Below are 24,481 nucleotides of genomic sequence, written 5' to 3'. Positions count from 1 at the left end.
TATTCAATCTTGAATACCCACTTGCAATCAATAGGATCCTTGTGAGGAGGCAGGTCTACAATGGACCAGGTCTGATTCTCCTCAAGAGCAGCAATCTCAGCCTGCATGGCTTCTGTCCACTTAGGATCAGTACTTTCCTAAGCATAAGTAGTAGGCTCAGACATAACTGAGTAAGCAGCAAGACAAGCCTGATAAGCAGAAGACAACTTATCGGAGCAAATATACTGGAAAATTGAGTAGTTACAGGCTGCTCATTTAGAAGATACAATATAATCCTTCAACCATATAGGAGGAGCAGAAGCCCTAGATGATTTCCTAAAAGGAGGCGGATCAGAAGTATTGGAGGAACTGGACTGCAAATGATGATCAAGAACAGGCTGACTAGGTCCATCAGGCTAGCTAGAAACAGAAGAAGGTGACTAAGTTGTAGTGTTCCCAGGAGTAGTAATGCAATTGACAGAAGATCAATCAACTTCTGAAAGATCCAAAATAGGAAATAAAGGAGAAGAACTGGATGTAACATTCTTGAAGGGAAAGACATCCTCCTTGAAGACAGTGTCCCTGCTTACAAAGAACAGTTTAGAGTGAAGATCATACAAGATGTATCATTTTTTCATAGAGTAGTAGGCTAAATGTACAACATGAATGGCCTTGGGACTGAATTTGTCTGCTTTTCTGGCTGAGGTGGAATTGCACAGGCTACCAAAGATCCTCAAGTGCTGAAGAGAAGGAACCTTGTTATAGAGCTTCTCAAAATGAGAGGTTCCCTTCAACAAGACTATAGGCAGTCTATTTAGAAGATAGACTGTTGTAGAAACACACTCACCCCGGAACTGTAGTGGAACAAAGGCTTGAAACCTCAAGGCTCTTGCCATATTAAGGATGGACCTGTGTTTTCTCTCAACCTTACTATTATGTTGAGGTGTATATACACAGGAACTCTGATGAATAATTCCATGTTGCACCAAGAAACTGTTGACCTGCTCATTGAAGAACTCAATACCATTGTCAGACATGAGACACTTAAACTTGTAATCAAATTGAGTCTGAACTAGTGTTAAAACCATTTTTAACACAATAGTAGATTCTGCTTTAGTGTTCATTAAGAAAAGCCAGGTGTACTTGGAGAAATCATCTACCAATGTCATAAAATATCTCTTACCATCATAAGTTGGGACCCTATATGGTTCCCAGACATCAACATGCACAAGTTCAAAAGGATGAGCAGAACAAGAAGTACTATGAGGAAATGGAAGTCTAGATTGCTTAGCAATAAGACACACTGTACAATGGTGATCTTGAATAGGTACATGAGGTAAACTATTATTCTTTTGTAGAACTTTCATAGGTGCATGCCAGAGTCTCTTGTGCCACAAAGACATAATACAATTCTCAGTAGACCTAGTATGAACTGCCTTATTGTTACTAGAACTAGAGACAGTATTTACAAAAGATACTAAATTGGTACTTTGCTTTGCATCCTACAGTTGCAATGAGTCCTTAGAGACATCTGGCTTCAAGATGTAGAGCCCACACACTTCCTTACCAATCCCCATTACCTTCCCACTCAAGAGGTCCTGAAAAAGATAAAAATCAGGAAAAAATGCAACAAGGCATCTCAGCTTCTTTGTAAGCTTTGAGACTGATAGCAAGTTGTATTTGAAGTCTGAATGTATAAGACATTGTGTAATGATTTATTTTTTAAGATTTCGGAAACACGAGTATGACTTATAGCAATTTGCTCACCATTAGGGAGATGAACCTTATTTCTCTCTATATTAGTCAGATCCTTGATTTCACTTAGTAGCTTGGAATTACGTACCATATAATTGGAGGCCCTGTGTCTACTATTCAGTTACCAATAACTATATGAGACATGAAGTTGTTATAGTACCTGTGTTGTTCATAGTTGCTGCATTTGCCATAGATTCTACCTGGTTTCCTTTGCTCAGCATTTGTAGGATCTGATTATATTGTTCTTGAGTAAAAACTGGAGTAGGGGAGGAGAATTGAGGAATAGGTTGAGAAGAATCAGGAGTTTGAAACCATGGGGCAGTGGATGCATTGTTCATATGAGGACCTGAATAACCTCTTCTCTTGGCCTTGAAATTAGCAGGATATCCATGAAGCTTATAGCAAGTGTATTTGGTATGACCTTTCAGGTGACAGTAGTCACATTGTAGTGTAGACCTCCCAAGGTTGTTTCTAGGTTTGAGACTACTATTTCCATTCCCAGAGTTAGCCTTACTCATCAGTGCTGCAGAATCACCAATGCCAACACTCAGACCCGTATTGTTTTTCCTTTGACTTTCAACATTAACTACCATAGAATAGGCTTGATTGACATTTGGAAGTGGTCGAATCATAAGAATCTGATCTTTAGCATTATCAAAGGAGTCATTTATACCATTCAAAAATTGATACAATTTTTGTAGTTGATAGTATTCTGCATGCTGCTTGGATTCATGGCATCCATATGAGGGAGGAGGAGCTAAGGCTTCATATTCATCCCATAACTCCCTAAGATTTGATAAATATTTAGATACAGTTAGCAGGTTTTGAGTCAGCTTTCAATTTTCTTGTGAAGTTAGAATGATCTAGAATCATTCACTTTATCAAATCTCTCACGAAGATCTTCCCAGACCTTGTGTGCATTAGAGGCATAGATCATAATACTTAGTAAATTAGGAGCAACTGTGTTCATTATCCATGCCATAACAATAGCATTACATCGATCCTAGAGTTCATGAAGAGCCGCATCATATAGATCATTCCTACATGTTCCTGGCACAAAACCTAACTTGTTTTTTCCATGCAACACAATTTTTATAGATCTACTCCAAAGAAAATAGTTTTTCGAACCTCGAAGTTGAATTGAGATAAGAACATCACCTTGAGTATCATAAAGATGAATATACAAAGGATTATTGTGATGAGCTAAGTCGAGATTCTGAGTATCTGATGGTGGCAATATAACAATAGTCGAAGCAGATTCATTTTCATTAATTGCAATAGTAACTTCGTAGATTTGTAAATTGAAGAAAATTACTTACTCAAATTGTTGCAGGAATTCAGAAAAGTTGTTGAATTTTCTCAAAATCAGCAAACCCTAGCATGAAGAAGAAGTTGTATCTTCAACTGTAATTTAAAGCAAGTTCTGGATTCGAACAACTCAATTGTACTTTCTCCTCACTCGTCTGCCATTGTTGAACTCGCCGGAGTTGAACCGAGCTTTGATACCATGTTAAAGAGGCACAACCATTGGAAAATCATAGATGAAATAGAGGAGGAAGAAGAGAGAAAGGGAGTTGCCTTTAAGAAATATCGAATCTTATTCATCATCATGTACTGTACAAGTATATATATACATACTATCACTAACTACTAACTCCTTAACAATAAAATAACAGTTGTTGACAACTGTACACTAATCCACTAACTAACTTCTAACAGTCCAACTAACTCTAAAATATATATACTTCTCAACAGTTACTGCAGAAAAAGAATAACGGGAATCAAACTGAAGAAGATTACCTGAGCTAAAACCTAGTAATTGAAGCCTTTATGTAGATGATGCAAAAACTCGAATCGTGTTCCTATTATTCAGACACAGATAAATAAAATCAATAGTAGTTTACCGTGATAGAGCCATGAAAGAGCAGAAGAGAGGAGAAGAAATTGAAAAAAGGAACATTGGAAGAGAACCGGAGAAGATAAAGAACTCCAAACTTTATTAAGCAGTGAGGCTATACCCAAAATTTTCTTATTCTTAAGTAGGCTTATCAACAAGATCAGTGTCAATATCGGGCCGAGATAGATAAGCATTTAGGCTCTAAAAAAGAGAAAATCAACAATGGAAAATTATTAAGCTTCTGGTAAAAGGGAAAAAAGAGAGATAAAGCGAGATACAAAAGATGAAATTTGAGGTTGAAGATGAATTGAACAGCAAAACTAAAAAGGATGGAGAGAACTCAAAAAGAAAAGAATTAAGGAAAAATAAGAAGATATGTGCAAAATTAATTGTAGCAAGAACACAAACAGATCTTGAGAGCAAGAAGAAGACGGTAGAAGCAGAAGGTAGGGTTTGAGGAAACTTCCAGCGACAAGTATATAAATAGATACTTGAAAGGACTAAAATTCCCTCAAAAATAAAAAGTTAATGACTTTAAACAGCTATGTCGAAAATTTGCTCTTCTATATTATAGAAATGAGAGGGGTAAATGAGAAATGGAGGAAAATGAATAGTTTAAAGTGTTTCCTTTACTAATGCACTTTGTCCCTCATAAAAAAATGAAAAGAAAATCTTTGTACTTATATAGAGAAGCACATCTTCTAGCTCTTAAAGAGTTGAGAAGAAATGGTGTCTCGCGCTGTTGTCGTCGCTTGGCTTCGGCTTTGGTCAATTGATTTGATTGATAATTTTTTGGATCAAATTTATTTTCCGTTTTTCGTTATTTATTTTCTTTTTCCAGATATACGGTCCCAACTGTAATTTTTGAATTTAAATTCAGAGGCTTGGCCTCTATCACGATCCAAAATCCACTATCGGCCGTGATGGTGCCCAACGTCACCGTTAGGCAAGACAACAGTGAACTACCAACTTAATTATTCATTTTATTATTTTTGAAATCATGAATCCCATTAAATAATAGAGTGAAATATGAAACTCATAGAAATATGTGCTATTCTTTACAAATTCCCGAATATAAATAAATCATAGAGTGAAATTATAGTAATAAAGTGAACTACAATAGTGAACATCCATCGGGAACTCCCAAAATCCGGTGTCACAAGTGCATGGGCATCTACTAGAAGATACAATAATAATACAACATTTGTCTGGAAAACAAGATAGACAAGATAATGTAAATAGTTATGATGGAGACCCCGTATGTTGCGGTTCGTAACAAGGGAAGCAGCTCACCGTAAAGTCCCCACAATAGTTGTACCTTTACGCCCAAAAGACCACTAGAAATATATATACATGCACAATAAGTGCAGAAGTGTGGCCTGAATACGTAAATCATGGCGTACCCAGTAAGTATCTGCCTAACCCCGGAGAAGTAGTGACGAGGGTCGACATCAACGCTTACTAGTGTCCAATAAATCAAGTAAAGTAGAAAGTAAACAAGTATAAAACATGGTAATTAAACAGTGAAAACAAGTATAGGAACAATGATGCGATCCTCCTCTGAACAGTAAACACAAGTCCTCAAATATCGGTTACCTCCCCAAATGATGTCTATATAATATGGTCCCCACCAGATAGGTCATCACAACTCAAGTCAGGTGTAACGACCCGGCCGACCGTTTTGAGAGTAATAACCCCTATTCCCTATTTACTATTTTTTTTCGTATCTTTTTCTACTTATGTGACTTGCCGGGAGGTTTTGTTTGTGGTTTCGGAGTGAATTGGAACACTTAGTCACTAAAATGGAAGCTTAAGTCTTAAGATTTTAACTGTAGTTGAAATTGTATGAAGACGACTCCAGAATAGAGTTTCGTCGGTTCTGTTAGCTCCGTTGGGTGATTTTGGACTTAGGGGCGTGTCCGGTTTGTGTTTTGGAGGTCGGTAGCTGATTTAGGCTAGAATTGGCGAAAGTTAAATTTTTGGAGATTTTGGGCCGGTAGTGGACTTTTAAATATCGGGGTCAGATTTTAATTCCGGAAGTTGAAGTAGGTCCGTAATATTGAATATGACTTGTGTGTAAAATTTGAGGTTAATCGGACGTGATTTGATAGGTTTCGGTATCGATTGTAGAAATTTAAAGTTTCAAGTTCATTAAGTTTGAATTAGAGGGTGATTCATGTTTTTAGCATTGTTTGATGTGATTTGAGGGCTCGACTAAGTTTGTATGGTATTTTAGGATTTGTTGGTATATTTGGTTGAGGTACCGGGGGCCTCGGGTGTGTTTCGGATGCTTAACGGATTGAATTTGGACTTAGGCAAATGGCTAAATCTTCTGGTTTCTGGTATTTTTGCACATGCGGTGGGGAAACCGCAGGTGCGGGATCGCACGTGCGGAGTGAAGGGCACAGGTGCACTGTTGGTCAAGAAGGCCTGTGAGCGCATGTGTGGAAGTCAAGCAGCAGGAGCGGGCTCGCAGGTTCGGCCCAAAGCTCGCAGATGCGATCCTAGCCATTTAAGCCATTTTCGCACTTGCGATGAGTTTTCCGCAGGTGTGGTACCGCAGGTACAGTTGAAGGCTCGCAGAAGCGAGTTTGCTGGACAGAAAATAGGATTTCAAGGGTTGATTTCTCATTTCGATTTTGGGACTTTGAGAACTCGGATTGGGTGATTATTTGAGGGGTTTTCAGAGAAAACTTTTGGGTAATGATTCTTAACTCATTTATGGTTATATTCCACTAATTTATGGTTGATTTCATCATTTAATTTCGGATTTGTGTTTAAATTTTTGGGAAAATGGGAAGATGTTCTTCAACTAAGATTTTGGGTTTTGATTGAGATTTTGACATCGGATTTGGATAATTTTGGTACGAGTGAACTCATGAGGGAATGAGTGTTCATATTTTGTGACTTTTACTTGATTTCGAGACGTGGGACAGGGTCGACTTTTTAGGACGGATTTCAGAATTTTTGTTAAAGTCTTGATTTCATTAATTAGATTAGTTTATTATGGTTATATTTATGACATGTAATTATTTTTTGGCTAGATTTGGGCCATTCAGAGTCAAAAATTCGTGGAAAAGGCATTGTTACTGATTGATTGAGATTGGTTCGAGGTAAGTGTCTTGCCTAACCTTGTGTGGGAGAAATACCCTTAGGATTTGGTACTGTCGTGATATGTGAGCGCCGTGTACGTGAGGTAACGAGTACGTACACGGGCTATTTGTTGTAAAACCAGATTTATTTTACTAGTAGCAACCTGTTTTTCCTTTAATTTGAGTTATACCATTTAAATGAGTATTAGTCTGTTTTCATTCTTATTTGACCTATTCCAACATGTGTAGTTATCCTGTTTAGTCTAATATCGCATGTCTACGTGCTTTAACTGCTTATTTGAACTCTGTGAAGCATGCCTAGTTGATTTCCTGCTTTTCCTTGCTCTTTATCGGTCTTTACTGTAGAATTCTTGTTGTTAACTATGGTATTTATCGGTTGAGCTGTGTGTTTACTTTTGAGACTACGAGGCAGTTCCTCGGGAATTCTCCCTGCATATTTACTTTTGAGACAGATCCAGGTGCTTCTTATCAGCTCTGCTACTAGCTGAGAGTGCTTGCTATTGTACAGAGACTTCAAGGTACATCTGCCGCATCCGCAGACCTCGGAGTCCCCCTCTATTTTCTCCTATGCCATTTACCTTCCGTACTTCTTTTGTTAGACTCTAATGTACAGATATACTAGTTCCCTTCTGTTGCTTGTGACTTATGATGGTCCGAGTTTTGGGAAAATGGTGTATTTATAGAGTATTGGTTATTATACATGCCGAGTGGCATTGTTACTAGTTATTCAGTTATCCACTGCCTTTAGTTGCCAAGTTTTATTTTCGCTTTGTTATTTTCCGCAATTTGTTAGGCTTACCTAGTCGTAGAAACTAGGTGCTATCACGATGTTATACGGAGGGAGTTTGGGGTCGTGACAAATTGGTATCATTGCTCTAGGTTCATAGGTGTCGTGAGTCACATGCTGGTTTATTAGAGTCTCGCGGATCGATATGGAGACGTCTGTACTTATCTTCGGAAGGCTATGGAACTGTTAGGAAAAACTTATACTTCTTTGATTCCTTGTCGTGCAAAATTTGTTGACATAAAAAATTATAAACTTCTATATTCTATTCTCTCACAGATGGTGAGGACACGTACATGCGGATCTGATGACCAGGCACCCGTGCCCCCTGCTAGAGTCGCGTGAGGCCGGGGACGGGGTAGAGGCCCAGGAAGTCCACGCGGTGCAGCTAGAGGGAAGGAACCTGAGGTGCCTTTTGCTGCACCAGCTCTCCAGGAGACTCTAGCCCAGTTTCTGAGCATGTTCAGCACCTTAGCTCAGGTCGGATTAATCCTACTTGCTCCTGCCATATCTCAGGCCGGGGGAGGAGCAAAGACTCCCGTCGCCGGTACTCCAAAGCAGCGGGATCAGGTCGACCAGGCCCCAGAGTTCATCCCTATGCTACCGGTAGCTCCGATTCAGCACGAGACTAGGACAACTGCTTCTGAGGTGGAGCAACTCAGACTTGAGAGGTACAAGAAGTACCACCTACCTACCTTCAGCGGATTGGCTATAGATGATGCTCGGGGTTTTCTAGAGGAGTGTCATCGTATTCTACATACTATGGGCATAGCGGAGACGAGTCGGGTTTCTTTTACCACCTTCCATCTTAGAGGAGCAGCCTATCAGTGGTGGCGTGCTTATGAGTTGAGTAATCCGGATGAGGCAGCTTCACTTACATGGACTCAATGCTCGGACATATTTTTGAGAGAGTATGTCCCTCAGAGCCTCAGGGACGCATGGCGCGTGGAGTTTGTGCAGCAGGGCCATGGTGTTATGACTGTGTCAGTATATGCAGGTCGCTTCAATGATTTGGCCCGACATGCACCGGCCTTGGTTGCCATAGTTCGAGAGAGGGTTCATCGGTTTATTAAGGGACTCCACCCCAGTATCCGGATTAGTATGGCCAGGGAGTTTGAGATGAATATTTCTTATCAGCGGGTTGTGAGTATTGCTAGTAGATTGAAGGGCATGCTTGCCCGGGATAGAGAGGAGAGAGAGGCCAAGAGGTCTCGAGAGACTGGTTCTTATTCTGGTGTTCGTGCCCCAGCAACTCGTCATGGTAGGTGTTTTGGGAGTCGCCCCGTTCATTCAACTCTTCCAGCTGCTAGTGGTATTCTGGTCCCTTCTAGGCCCAAGAGCCTTATTATGCACCGCCAGTATCTAGTGTGCCTCATGCTCGGGGTGCTTTTAGCGGCCAGTCCAGCAGACCTGGCCCGAGTCAGTCACGTTCTCCGAGAGCTTATTTTGAGTATAGCGACACTCGCCGTATGATGAGGGATTGCCCCAGATTTAGGAGGGGTGCACCTCCGCAGACGTCTCAGCCACCACGTGCTCCACCGGGCCCTCAGGCTATGATTCCAGCACCAGCTACCGCCCCAGCTACTCATCCCGCTCGAGGTGGAAGTCGGGGAGGTCGAGGTCGCCCTAGAGGGGGAGGCCATGCCAGATATTATGCTCTTCCAGCTCGTACAGAGGCAGTTGCTTCTAATTCTGTCATTACAGGTATTGTTCCGATCTGTCATTGAGATTTGTCGGTATTATTTGACCCAGGCTCTACATATTCCTATATGTCCTCTTATTTTACCCCGTATTTGGGCGTATCTCATGATTCTTTGGGTTCCCCTATTTTTGCATCTACTCGTATGGGAGATTTTCTTATTTTAGACCGCGTGTATCGGTCGTGTTTGATTGCTCTTAGTGGTTTTGAGACCAAAGTTGATTTATTATTGCTCAGTATGGTAGACTTTGATGTTATCTTGGGCATGGACTGGTTGTAGCCCCATTATGCTATTCTTGATTATCACGCTATGAACCGTGACGCTGGCTATGCCAAGATTACCACGATTAGAGTGGAGAGGTACCTTAGAGTATACTCTCAGCAGAGTTATTTCATTTCTTAAAGCTCAACGAATGGTTGAGAAGGGGTGTGACGCATATCTAGTGCAATGACCCAACCAGTCATTTTGACTTTTAGAACCCCGTTCCCCTAAATAAAACTCCTTATATGTGCTTTTATTAATTTATGGCCACGGGAATGGTTGGTTCGGGATTTGGGAGTGTTCAGGTTGAAATAGGAACACTTGGTTCCTCAAGTTGGCCTTAGAATGTTAAGTTTGACTTCGGTCAACATTTTAAGAAAACAACCCCGGAATCGGGATTTGACGGTTCCAATAGCTTCGTATGGTGATTTTGGACTTAGGAGCGTGTTCAGAATGTTATTTGGAAGTCCGTAGTTAAATTAGGCTTGAAATGGCTAAAACAAGAATTTAAGTTTGGAAGTTTGACCGGGGAGTTGACTTTTTGATATCGGGGTCGGAATCCAATTTCAAAAAATTTTCATAGCTCCGTCATGTCATTTATGACTTGTGTGCATAATTTGAGGTCAATCGGACTTGATTTGATAGGTTTCGACATCGAATGTAGAAGTTGGAAATTTTAAGTTTCATTAAGCTTGAATTGGAGTATGATTCGTGGTTTGAGCGTTGTTTTATGTGATTTTAAGTTTCAACTAAGTTCGTATGATATTTTAGGACTTATTGGCATATTTGGTTGAGGTCCCGAGGGGCTCGAGTGAGTTTCGGATGACTAACAGATCATTTTTGGCCTTTGGAAGATAGCTGATAGCTGCTGGTATTTTCTTCTGATTTTCCTTATACGCGATCGTGTAAGTTCGTCTACGATCGCGTAGGCTTAATTTGGGCAGCTGGAAATTTGTTCTATGCGATCGCGTGGGCATGTCCGCGATCGCATAGGTTGGGCGAGCAGACGACCCTCCCAGAGGGAAGAGTTGCGGTTTCAGTTTGGGCAGCTCCAGCAGGGCTAGATGTCAGTGACCGATTATGAGGCGAGGTTCTATGAGTTATCTCGCCATGCACTTATGATACTCCCTACTGAGGCGGAGAGAGTGCAGAGGTTTGTGGCGGGTTTGCATACTGGCATTCAGGCCACTATGGCCCGAGAGGTTGAAATGGGTACTTCTTATGAGCTAGTCGTGGAGATAGCCCGGAGGATTAAGGGTGTACGTCAGCGTAGCCGAGAGCAGGTTACTAGAGATAAGTGGTTTAGGCATTCTGGAGAGTTCAGAGGTGCTCCATGGGGGCAGTGGTCAGTTTGTGAGAGGGCAGTCTAGCAGGCCCCCATATCCAGCACCTCCACCTCCTCGGGGTTCTCCAGTGCGACCTTATTTCAGTGCTATACCAGAGAGTTCTTATCGCCCACCAGCTATTCAGAGTTCTTCCAGTGGGTATTCAGGTTACCAGGGCCAAATTCTTAGTCAGCAGCCTATTGTACCGAAGAGTTGTTACGAGTACTGGGATCCCAGTCACATACGAAGATTCTGCCCCAGACTTCGGGGTAGGCTAATGCAGCAAGGTCAGCAGCCTATGATTACTGCACCAGTTGCTCCACCAGTAGTCCGACCACCAAGAGGTGGAGGACATGTGGGTAGGGGTCGTCCTAAATGTGGAGGTCAGCCAGCGGAGGCCAGCTAGTTGGTGCTCCAGCTCGGTTCTATGATTTTCCGCCCAGACCAGATTCATAGGCCTCAGATGCCGTGATTACAGGTATTATTTCTGTTTGCGTAAAAGATGCCTCCGTATTATTTGATCCAGGATCTACATATTCATATGTGTCCTCTCTATTTGCTCAATTTTTGGGTGTTTCTCGTTAGTCCTTGTGTACTCTTGTTTATGTGTCCACTCCTGTGGGCGATTCTGTTGTTGTGAATCGGATCTACCGATCCTGTATTATTACATTATGTGGTTATAACTAGAGCAGATCTCCTATTGCTTGAGATGACCGATTTTGAAATTATTCTGGGCATGGACTAGTTATCTCCATATCATGCTATTCTAGATTGTCATGCCAAGACTGTTACCTTGGCTATTCCAACATTGCCTAGGCTGGAGTGGAAGGGTTCGTCTGTTAGTGCATTTAATCGGGTTATTTCTTTTATGAAGGTTCAACACATGGTTGAGAAGGGTTGTTTAGCTTATCTAGCCTATGTGCGGGATACTATAGCAAAGACTCTGGCTATTAATTCAGTGCCTATAGTTCGGGAGTTCTTCGATGTATTTTCTTCAGATCTTCCAGTCATGCCACCTAATCGTGATATTGATTTCTGTATTGACTTGGCTCCAGATACCCAACCTATATCTATCCCACCTAATCGCATGGCTCTGAAAGAATTGAAAGAAAAGCTTGGGGAGTTACTAGCTAAAGGGTTTGTCAGACCGAGTGTATCGCCCTGGGGTGCACCGGTATTATTTGTGAAGAAGAAGGATGGAACGATGCGAATGTGCATTGATTATCGTCAATTGAACAAAGTCACTATTAAGAACAAGTACCCGTTGCCACGTATTGATGACCTATTTGATCAGCTGCAGGGTGCTAGGGTTTTTCTCTAAGATCGACTTGAGGTCGGGGTACCATCAGTTGAGGATTCAGGATTCGGATGTTCCGAAGACTGCTTTCCGGACTAGATATGGTCATTATGAATTTCTGATGATGTCTTTCGGTTTAACTAACGCCCCGGCAATGTTTATGGATTTGATGAACAGGGAATTCAGGCCATATATTGATTCGTTTGTCATTGTCTTCATTGATGACATTTTGATTTACTCGCGCAGTAAGGAGGAGCACGAGCAGCATATGAGAGTAGTGCTTCAGACATTGCGGGAATAAAAGCTATATGCTAATTTCTCCAAATGTGAGTTCTGGCTAGAGTCTGTAGCATTTTTGGGGCATATTGTATCGGGCGAGGGCATTAAGGTTGATCCCAAAAAGATTGAGGCAGTTCAGAATTGGCATCGTCCCACTTTGGCGACTGAGATCAGGAATTTTCTGGGTTTAGCAGGTTATTTTCGTCGGTTCGTGGAAGGTTTTTCGTCTATTGCAGCACCTTTAACCAAATTAACCCAGAAAGGTGCTCCGTTCCGATGTTCTGATGATTGTGAGGTGAGCTTTCATAGGCTCAAGACAGCATTGACTACAGCACCACTGTTAGTGTTGCCTTCCGATTTGGGAATGTATACAGTGTATTATGACGCTTCACGCGTTGGCTTGGGTTGTGTATTGATGCAGGAAGGGCGAGTTATTGCATATGCTTCCCGACAGCTGAAGTCCCACCAGAAGAATTATCTGGTGCATGATTTGGAGTTAGCTGCGATTGTTCACGCTCTTAAGATTTGGAGGCATTATCTTTATGGGGTGTCCTATGAAGTTTACATTCATCATCGCAGTTTGTAGCATTTGTTCTAGCAGAGAGACCTAAATTTGAGGTAGCGCAGATGGCTAGAGTTACTAAAAGATTATGATATTACTATTCTATACCATCCGGGTAAAGGAAATGTGGTTGCAGACGCCTTGAGTAGAAAGGCAGAGAGTATGGGTAGTTTGGCTTTCATTTCAGCAGAAGAGAGGCCATTAGCTTTGGATATGCAGTCCTTGGCCAACAGACTTGTGCGACTGAATATTTCAAAGCCCAGCCGAGTTCTTGCATGTGTTGTAGCTCAGTCTTCACTATTTGAGTAGATCAAGGCTCGCCAGTATGATGATCCACACTTAATGGTTCTTCGAGAAACGGTACTACGGGGTGGTGCCAAGGAAGTTACTATTGGAGAGGATGGTGTTCTGCGACTCCAGGCTTGTCTATGTGTTCCTAATATGGATGGACTGAGGAAAACATGAGGAGGCACATAGTTCTTGGTATTCTATTCATCCAGGTGCTACGAAGAGGTATCGTGAACTGAGGCAGCATTATTGGTGGCGACGAATGAAAAAGGACATAGTTGAGTATGTAGCTAGGTGTCTAAATTGTCAGCAAGTTAAATATGAACACCAGAGGCCAGGTGGCCTACTTCAGTAGATGACTATACCATAGTGGAAATGGGAACGCATTACTATGGACTTTGTAGTCGGGTTATCGCGGACCGTGTGGAAATTTGATGCAGTTTGGGTGATTGTTGATAGGTTGACCAAGTCGACACATTTCATTCCGGTTGTGACTACGTATACATCAGAGAGGTTGGCCCAGATTTATATTCAGGAGATAGTTCGGTCGCACGGTGTGCCAATTTCTATCATATCATATAGATGCCCTCAGTTTACTTCACATTTCTGGAGAGCAGTACAGAGTGAATTGGGGACCCGTGTAGAGCTCAGCACAACCTTTCATCCGCAGACCGACGGGCGGTCAGAGCGGACAATTTAGATTTTGGAGGATATGCTCAAGGCATGTGTGATTGACTTTGGAGGTCAATGGGATCGTTTCTTGACTTTGGCCGAGTTTGCTTATAATAACAATTACCAATCCAGCATCGAGATGGCTCCATTTGAGGCTTTATATGGTTGGCGATGTCGTTCGCCCATTGGATGGTTTGAGCCCAGTGAGTCTAAATTATATGGTACTAATTTGGTGAAAGATGCCTTGGAAAAGGTAAAGTTGATTCAGGAGTGACTTCTTAGGGCACAATCCAGACAGAAGAGTTATGCAGATCAGAAAGCGCGTGATTTATCATTTATGATAGGTCAAAAAGTTCTCTTGAAGGTTTCGCCGATGAAGGGAATCATGAGATTCGGGAAGAAGGGAAAGTTGAGTCCAAGGTTTATAGGCCCATTTGAGGTGTTGGGACGAGTTGGGGAGGTTGCTTATGAGCTTGCATTGCCTCCCAATCCATCAGGAGTTCATCCGGTTTTCCATGAATCTATGCTCCGGAAGTATCAGGCCGACCTATCACATGTATTAGACTTCAGCACAGTTCAACTAGATAATAGTTTGGGCAATGAAGAAGAATCAGTTGCCATTATTGATAAATAGGTTCGCTAGTTGAGGTCCAAGAGGATTTTCACAGTAAAAGTCCAGTGGAGGGGCCGGGACAACCAGTCTAGGAAGCAACTTAGGAGGCCAAGGAAAACAATGCGGAATAAATATCCACACTTATTCAGCACTCCAGGTACAATTCTAAACTCGTTCGACGACGAACGTTTGTTTAAGAGGTGGAGAATGTAATGACCCGACCAGTCATTTTGACTTTTAGAACCCTGTTCCCCTAAATAAAACTCCATGTATGTGGTTTTATTAATTTATGACTTGCGGGGATGGTTGGTTCGGGATTTGGGAGTGTTCGGGTTGAAAAAGGAACACTTGGTTCCTCAAATTGACCTTAGAATGCTAAGTTTGACTTCCGTCAACATTTTGAGAAAACGACCCTGGTATCGGGATTTGACGGTTCCTATAGCTCCATATGGTGATTTTGGACTTAGGAGCGTGTTCAAAATTTTATTTGGAAGTCCGTAGTTAAATTAGGCTTGAAATGGCTAAAACAAGAATTTAAGTTTAGAAGTTTGACCGGGGAGTTGAATTTTTGATATCGGGATCGGAATCCAAATCCAAAACTTTTCATAGCTCTGTCATGTCATTTATGACTTGTGTGCAAAATTTGAGGTCGATTGGACTTGATTTGATAGGTTTCGACACCGAAGGTAGAAGTTGGAAATTTTAAGTTTCATTAAGCTTGAATTGGAGTATGATTCGTGGTTTTAGCGTTGTTTGATGTGATTTGAGGTTTTGACTAAGTTCGTATGATATTTTAGGACTTTTTGGTATATTTGGTTGAGGTCCTGAGGGGCTCGGGTGAGTTTCGGACGGCTAACGGATCATTTTTGGCCTTTGGGAGATAGCTGATAGCTGCTGGTATTTTCTTTTGATTTTCCTTATACGCGATCGCGTAAATTCGTCTGCGACCGCGTAGGGTAATTTGGGCAGAGGTGACTTATTTCTACGCAATCGTGTAGGCTAAATTTGGGCAGCTGGAAAGTTGTTCTATGTGATCGCGTGGGCATGTCCGCGATCGCATAGGTTGGGCGAGCTGTGTTATGCGAACGCGTGGCTAAGGTCGAGTTCGCGAAGAGGAACGGAGGGAGGAGTTGGGCCACGCGCTTAATGCTTTGCGATCGCATGAGGAGATTCGCGATCGCATAGGTTTGCGGAGTCAGTGCTTCGCGATCGCGTGGGACTTTCTGCGATCGTGTAGAGTTAATTTTGGGCACTGTTGAAATTGTTCTTCACGATCGCGTGAGGAAGTTCGCGATCGCATAGAAGAAATCACTGGACAGAGAATTTAAGTTCTAAAAATGGGACTTAGTCCCATTTTTTATTTTTACTGATTTGGAGCTCGGATTGAGGTGATATTTGGGAGATTTTCAGAGAAAGCAACGGGGTAAGTGTTCTTAACTCAGTATTGGTTAAATTACCCGAATCCATCACCGTTTTTATCATTTAATTGGTGAATTAAGTTGAAAAAGTTTGAAAACCCTCTTGGATAGATTTGACGTTTTGAGGGCCGAATTGTTATTGGAATTTAGTAATTTTGGTATGGGTAGACTCGTAATTGAATGAGCGTTAATATTTTGTAACTCTTGTCAGATTCCTAGACGGGGCCCCACGAACGATGTTTGAATTAATTTTGGATTTTTATTAAAAAATATAGTATTTTCTTATGGAATTGGTTTCTATAATTTTTAGTGATTGTATCGAATTATTTCGGCTAGATTCGAGCCAAACAGAGTTGGATATCGTGGAAAAGGCCTTCTAGTGGATTAAATTGGAGCAAGTTGAGGTAAGTCTCTTGTCTAATCTTGTGAGGGGAGGTAAGTCTCTTGTCTAATCTTGTGAGGGGAAAATTACCCCATAGGTAGTTAAATTAATAATTGTTGCTAATTATGGGGGACTACGTACGCACGAGGTGACGAGAGTCCGTGCGTAGCAACTGTTAATGCTAAAGTCCGGGTAGTTTAGGACTCAAAGCATGAATTACTTGTGTAAATTGTATTCGTTATTTAATTAAATTATTTGGTATATATTGTGAATTGTTAGAGAAATTATTAAAAGGTGAAAATCTCATATGCTTAATTTTCTGTTTAAATTAATTAATTGTTAAAGAAATCGTTCATCCTCTCGAATTGATCTTATAATAAATATACTCTCCTTCTGGAGGTACATAAGAACATGTCCTCCTTTCTTGTGGAGCAGGTCGAATGCCTCGGCATGATAAATGCATCTATGGATCGCGCCGCACGTCCCTCGGTAGTGTACACGACACTTTGGATCGGGTCGTATGACCTCGGTAGAAATCGTGCCTAATAATGATAATTATACAATACCTTGGCATTTCAATTGCAGTTTGTGAATTTAATTAATAGTTTGGAAATTATTGCATTTGAAGGAATTTAATTATTTCTGCTGGTTAAATAAATTATTGTTAACTTTGTGAATCATGTTGATTTAGATATTTTAGTTTTATTTCAATTATTATTATTGACCCATAGTGAGTGTCAAAGTCGGCTATCTCGTCTCTACCTCTTCGAAGGCTTGATACTTACTGGGTACACGTTGTTTACGTACTCATGCTACACTTGCTGCACTTTTTGTGTAGGATCTAAGACATGTACTAGTGGAGGACCTATCATCGCACACCCACATTATCCAGAGGCGTAGTGGTGAGCTGTCTTTTTGAGCCGTTCTGCAGCTACTAGTGTCTCTTCTTGTATTTGCATTCTGTCTATTTTATTTCAGACAATATTTGGAGTTTGTATAATCTACTAGATGCTCATATACTTGTGACACCAGGTCTTGGCACACACACTAGTAGAATGTTTGGATTTAAATTTTGTTCTTGGTTGTTTTAATTTACTAAATTCCTGCAAGTAAGAAGAGTTTAATTACTCGGTTAATTTTAAAAGAATTGAATATGGGTTTAAATTACTAGTTGGCTTGCCTAGCTGTAGTGTTGGGCGCCATCACGACCTATAGATGAAAATAGGGTCGTGACATCTAGCTTATGTGAGAGATGTCAGTATTGATACCCCTACAGTTGAGTCAGTCCCAGTAGTGAGGGATTTTCCAGATGTGTTTCCATCCGATCTTCCGGGCATGCCGCGTGACAGAGATATTGATTTTGGCATTAATTTGTTTTCGGGCACTCAGCCCATCTTAATTCCTCTGTATCGTATGGCTCTCCCTGAGTTGAAGGAGCAGTTACAAGAGTTGCTTGATAAGGGCTTTATTCGGCCTAGTTTGTCACCTTGGGGTGCTCCTGTCTTGTTTGTGAAGAAGAAGGATGGCTCTATACGTATGTGCATTGATTATTGCCAGCTGAATAAAGTTACAGTGAAGAACATGTATCCATTGCCTCTTATTGATGATTTATTTGACCAGTTACAGGGTATTAGAGTGTTTTCCAAGATTGACTTACGTTTCGGCTATCATCAGTTGAAGATTCGGGAGCCAGATATCCCGAAGACTGCTTTTAGGACTCGGTATGGTCACTATGAGTTCCTTGTGATATCATTTGGCTGACCAATGCCCTAATAACTTTTATGCACTTGACGCACAGTGTGTTCCGGACCTATCTTGTCTCATTTGTCATTGTATTTATTGACGACATTCGGGTGTACTCCCAGAATCGGGAGGATCATGAGCAGTACCTGATGACTGTGCTTCAGACCTTGAGAGAAAAGAGGTTATATGCAAAATTTTCAAAGTGTGAGTTTTGTCTAGGCTTAGTGGCATTCTTGGGTCATGTAGTATCAGGTGATGGGATCCATGTGGATCCGAAGAAGGTGGAAGAAATGCAGAGTTGGCCTAGATCGTCATCAGCTATGGAGATCCAAAGCTTTCTTGGTTTGGCGGGGTATAACCGTCGTTTTATAGAGGTATTCTCATCTATTGTAGCACCTATGACCAGACTGACCGAGAAGGGTGCTCCGTTCAAGTATATAGAGGAGTATGAGGAGAGATTTCAGAAGCTCGCGACAGCTTTGACTACAGCCCCAGTATTGGTATTGCCTACAGGTTTGGGGTCTTATACTGTATATTGTGATGCATCACGGATTGGTCTCAGTGCGATGTTGATGCAGGACGGTATGGTGATTGCCTACGCGTCCAGACAGCTGAAGGTGCATGAAAAGAACTATCATGTCCATGACCTTGAGTTAGCAGCTATTGTTCATGCCTTAAAGATATGGAGGCACTATTTGTACGGTATTCCTTGTGAGATTTACACCGATCATCGGAGTTTGCAGCATCTGTCCAAGCAAAAGGATCTTAAATTGCGTCAGTGGAGGTGGTTAGAGCTGCTTAAAGATTTTGATATCACCATTTTGTACCACCCTGGGAAGGCCAATATGGTGGCTGGTGCTTTGAGTCGCCGAACAGAGAGTTTGGGGAGCTTAGCATATCTACTAGAAGCAGAGAGGCCCATGGCGTTGGATGTTCAGGCCTTAGCCAACCAGTTTATGAGATTGGATATTTCTGAGCCAAGTCGAGTATTGGCTTGTGTGGTCTCTCGGTCTTCTCTTTATGATTATCTCAGGGAGTGTCAGTATGATGACCCCGATCTGCTTGTCCTTAAGGACACGGTTCAGCATGGTGATGCTAAGGATGTCACTATTGGAGATGATGGTGCATTAAGGATGCAGGGCAGGCTATGCGTGCATAATGTAGATGGTTTGCGTGAGTTGATTCTACAGGAGGCTCACAGTTCGCGGTACTCCATTCATCCGGGGTGCCGCGAAGATGTATCAGGACTTGAGGCAGCACTACTAGTGGAGGAAGATGAAGAAGGACATAGTTTGTGGCTCGGTGTCTAAATTTCTAGCAGGTGAAGTATGAGCATCAGCGGCCGGGTGTATTGCTTCATAAGATAGAGATTCCGGAGTGGAAATGGGAGCGGATCACTATGGATTTCGTTGTTGGACTCCCACGGACTCAGCGGAAGTTTGATGCAGTTTGGGTGATTGTGGATAGGCTGACCAAGTCAGCGAATTTCATTCCTGTGATGCCTACCTATTCTTCCGAGTAGTTGGTTAGAATTTATATTCGCGAGATTGTCAGGCTTCATGGCGTACTGGAATCTATCATCTCTGACCGGGGTACGCAGTTTACATCACGGTTCTGGAGGGCTGTATAGCAGGAGTTGGGTACGCGGGTTGAGCTGCGCATATCATTTCACCCTCAGACGGACGGACAGTCCGAGCACACTATTCAGATACTAGAGAATATGCTCTCTGTGTGTGATAGATTTTGGAGGTTCTTGGGATCAGTTCTTTCCACTTGCGGAGTTTTCCTACAACAACAGTTACCAGTCGAGCATCTAGATGGAACCATATGAGGCTCTGTATGGTAGGCAGTGTCGGTCTCCAGTAGGTTAGTTCGAGCCGGGAGAGGCTAGATTACTGGGTACAGACTTGGTTCATGATACCCTGGATAAGGCGAAGGTGATTCAGGATCGACTGCGCACAGCCCAGTCCAGACAGAAGAGTTATGCGGATCGGAAGGTTCGCGATGTTGCATTCATGGTTGGAGAGCGGGTCTTGCTCCGGGTTTCGCCTTTGAAGGGAGTTATGAGGTTCAGGGAGAAGGGCAAGCTGAGCCCAAGGTTCATTGGTCCATAGGAGGTGTTGCGGCGAGTTGGAGAGGTTGCTTATGATCTTGGACAAGGATTTATTTTATGTTGAGGAGACGGTGGCTATTTTGGACAGGCAGGTTCGAAAGCTGAGGTCAAAGAACATTGCTTCAGTGAAGGTTTTAGTGGAGGGGTCAGCCGGTCGAGGAGGCGACTTGGGAGACCGAGCATTATATGCGCAGTCGTTATCCTCATCTTTTCACCACTTCAGGTATGTCTTTATGCTCGTTCGAGGAAGAACAAATATTTTAAGAGGGGGAGGATGTAATGACCCGGTCGGTCGTTTTTAGAGTAATAGCCTTGATTCCCTATTTATTGTTTTCCCTGTATCTTTTTTCTGCTTTTTGACTTACCGGGAGGATTTGTTTATGGTTTCGGAGTGAATTGGGACACTTAGTCCCTAAAATAGAAGCTTAAGTCTTAGAATTTTGACCGTAGTTGAAATTGTGTGAAGACGACTCCGGAATGGAGTTTCGTCGGTTCCGTTAGCTCCGTTGGGTAATTTTGGACTTAAGGGCGTGTCTGGTTTGTGTTTTGGAGGTCTGTAGGTGATTTAGGCTTGAATTGACGAAAGTCGAATTTGTGGAGATTTTTGACCGGTAGTGGAATTTTTGATATCGGGGTCGGATTCCAATTCCGGAAGTTGGAGTAGGTCCATAATGTCGAATATGACCTGTGTGAAAAATTTGAAGTCAATCGGACGTGATTTGATAGGTTTCGGCATCGGTTGTAGAAATTTAAAGTTTTAAGTTCATTAAGTATGAATTGGAGGGTGATTCGTGTTTTAGCATTGTTTGATGTGATTTGAGGGATCGACCAAGTTTGTATAGTTTTTTAGGACTTGTTGGTATATTTGATTGAGGTCCCGGGGGCCTCGGGTATGTTTCGGATGCTTAACGGACTGAATTTGGACATAGGCAAATGGCTGAAGCTTCTGGTTTCTGGTATTATTGCACATGCGTTGGGGAAATCGTAGGTGCAGGATCGCACGTGCGGAAAAGGGAACAAGTGCGATGTTTGTCAAGAAGGTCTATGAGCACAGGTGCGGAAGTCAAGCCGCAGGAGCGGGCTCGCAGGTGCGGCCCAAAGCTCGCAGGTGCGGCCCAAAGCTCGCAGATGCGGTCCCATCCATTTAAGCCATTTTTGCACATGCGATGAGTTTTCCACAGGTGCGGTACTGTATGTGCGGTTGAAGGCTCGCAGAAGCGAGTTTGCTGGGCAGAAAATAGGATTTTGAGGGTAGATTTCCCATTTCGATTTTGGGACTTTGAGAGCTCGGATTAGGAGATTATTTGAGGGACTTTTAGAGAAAACTTTTGGGTAACGATTCTTAACTCATTTATGGTTATATTCCACTAATCTATGGTTGATTTCATCATTTAATTTCGGATTTGGGTTGAAATTTTTGGGGAAAATAGGAAGAAGTTCTTCAACTAAGATTTTGGGTTTTGATTGAGATTTTGACATCGAATTTGGATAATTTTGGTACGAGTGAACTCATGAGGTAATGGGTGTTCATATTTTGTGACTTTTACCCGATTCCGAGACATGGGCCCGGGTCAACTTTTTAGGACGGATTTCGTAATTGTTTTTTAAATTCTTGATTTTATTAATTAGATTAGTCTATTATGGTTGTATTTATGATATGTAATTATTTTTGGCTAGATTTGGGCCATTCGGAGTCGGATATTCGTGGAAAAGGCATTGTTACCGCTCGATTGAGCTTGGTTCGAGGTAAGTGGCTTGCCTAACCTTGTGTGGGAGAAAGCCCCTTAGGATTTGGTACTGTCGTAATATGTGAGCGGCATGTACGTGAGATGACGAGTACGTACATGGGCTATTTGTTGTAAAACCCAATTTATTTTACTTAGTAGCAACCTGGTTTTTCTTTTATTTGAGTTATACCGTTTAAATGAGTATTAGTATGTTTTCATTCTTATTTGAGCTATTCCAACATGTGTAGTTATCCTGTTTAGTCTAATATCGCATGTCTACGTGCTTTAACTGCTTATTTGAACTCTGTGAAGCATGCCTAGTTGATTTCCTTCTTTTCCTTGTTCTTTATCGGTCTTAACTGTAGAATTCTTGCTATTAACTATGATATTTATCGGTTGAGCTGTGTGTTTACTTTTGAGACTACGAGGTTGTTCCTCGGGAATTCTCTCTGCATATTTACTTTTGAGACTACGAGGCGGTTCCTCGGGAGTTCTCTCTGCACATTTACTTTTAAGACTACGTGGTGGTTCCTCGGGAGTTCTCCCTGTATATTTACTTTTGAGACTACGAGGCGGTACTTCGGGATTTCTCCTTGCACATTTACTTTTGAGACTACGAGGAGGTACCTCGAGAGTTCTTCCTATATATTTAATTTTGAGACTACGAGACGGTACCTCGGGAGTTCTCCCTGCATATTTATTTTGGGACTACGAGACGGTATCTCGGGAGATCCCCTTTTGTTTATCCATGTGTGTTGCATTGTTATATCGTTGTGTTTCCTTTTTGTCAAATTCCAGACTCTTATTATACTGTTATATTTACCTGCTTTATTTATTATATACCAATGGGCCTGACCTGACCTCGTCACTACTCTACCGAGGTTAGGCTTGACACTTACTGGCTGAGAGTGCTTGTTGTTGTACGGAGAGTGCTTGCTGTTGTACGGAGACTTCAAGGTACATCTGCCGCGTCCGCAGACCTCGGAATACCCCTCTATACTCTCCTATGTCATTTACCTTCTGTACTTCTTTTGTTAGACTCTGGCGTATATAGATACTAGTTCCCTTCTGTAGCTTGTGACTTATGATATTCCGGATTTTGGGAAGATGGTGTATTTATAGAGTATTGGTTATTGTACATGCCGAGCGACATTGTTACTAGTTATTCAGTTATCCACTGCTGTTAGTTGCCAAGTTTTATTTCCTCTTTATTTTTTTCCGCAATTTGTTAGGCTTACCTACTCATAGAGACTAGGTGCCGTCACGATATTATACGGAGGGAGTTTGGGATCATAACATCAGGAAAACTCACGAATATGATGGCTTCTTGTCAATATTACGCACGATTCTGCCGAGGCGAACGACCCATTCCCATAAGAGTATTTCATGAAATTGTAGAGGCGAACAACCCGATCCCAAAAAAGTATTTTATAGAAATTCCGAGGCGAACGGCCCGATCCCAGAAGAGTGTGTTACAATATCCTGCTGAGGCGAACGACCCGATCCCATAAGAGTATGTTACAGTATCCCGCCGAGGCGAACGACCCGATCTTGTAAGAGTGTGTTATAATATCCTATCGAGGAATGGCCCGATCCTATAAGAGTAAGAAGCTTAACGGGTCCTTGACCCCACTCACGGATATACGTGTGAGTTATGAAGTTTAAGGATAACTTTACGATGAATACGCACAACGCGGGAGAAATTCGTAAAGGAAGCACAATTTTCACGGCTGATCAAGGAGCTTGTCCAATTTCTAAAATAGCGAGTCCATTACTCTATGCAAGTCTAATCTCAAGCCGTAATGCAAAATAAAGTAATTAAACAGGCAAGGATAACTCAAATAGTACATTTAAAACATTGTGTGAATCTTAGTCTACACGGATAATAACAACAACAACCCAGTATAATCCCACTAAGTCTACACGAACATAATCCGGAATTCTAGTATATGCACGGACACTCGTCACCTCGTACGTGCATATCTCCCACAACATGTAGCATGTAATCAATATAACAATTACGGGATAATTTCCCCCTCACAAGGTTATACAGGAAACTACCTCGCTCCGAAGTTTCAAAATCGGCTTCCACGCCTTTCTAAAACCTCAAACCGATGCCCATCGATTCGAAACTAGTCAAACAATAAGGAAAACCACTAAAAATATACTCCAACATCATAATTACTTAATTTATAACAATTCGCAACTCTATTCGTAAAGTCAACAAAATCAAGCCTAGGGCTCACGTGCCCGGATTCCGAATATTTTCAAAGATAAACATTACCCATGACACCACAAACTCAAATATGTAAATTACTCCAAATTACATTACCCAATATCGCGATCAAAATCCAAATATACAAATTTCTAGGTTTCCTCTTAAAATCCCAAAATTTCCATAATGTTTCATGTTAAATCCTTATGAAATTCATGAAATTAACTTGCAATAAGGAGGAATCACTTACCTCGTGGTGGATGATGAAAATGTCACTCCAAAATCACCCCAAATCTGAGCTCCAAGCGCAAAATCGTGAATGAAATACTTCAAACCTCGAATAACTAGAGTCTGCCCA

At 41.8% G+C, this 24,481-nt stretch overlaps 1 protein-coding gene across 1 annotated transcript in view; it reads right to left on the bottom strand.

Moving 5' to 3' along the window:
• Positions 1-1,240: 1,240 nt before the first annotated feature.
• LOC107818959 (uncharacterized) overlaps positions 1,241-24,481 on the bottom strand; it is a 63,757-nt gene continuing 40,516 nt past the window's right edge. The window contains exons 6-7 of the mRNA XM_075229970.1: positions 1,895-2,567; positions 1,241-1,577 (exon numbers count right to left, since the gene is read on the bottom strand). Of these exons, the coding sequence (XP_075086071.1) occupies positions 1,543-1,577; positions 1,895-2,567 (708 nt within the window). The 3' untranslated portion in view covers positions 1,241-1,542. The remainder of the gene's footprint in view (positions 1,578-1,894; positions 2,568-24,481) is intronic.

This window comes from Nicotiana tabacum, chromosome 14, assembly GCF_000715075.1.
Source record: "Nicotiana tabacum cultivar K326 chromosome 14, ASM71507v2, whole genome shotgun sequence".
NCBI lineage: Eukaryota > Viridiplantae > Streptophyta > Magnoliopsida > Solanales > Solanaceae > Nicotiana > Nicotiana tabacum.
This window is presented reverse-complemented; position numbering and strand designations above follow the sequence as displayed.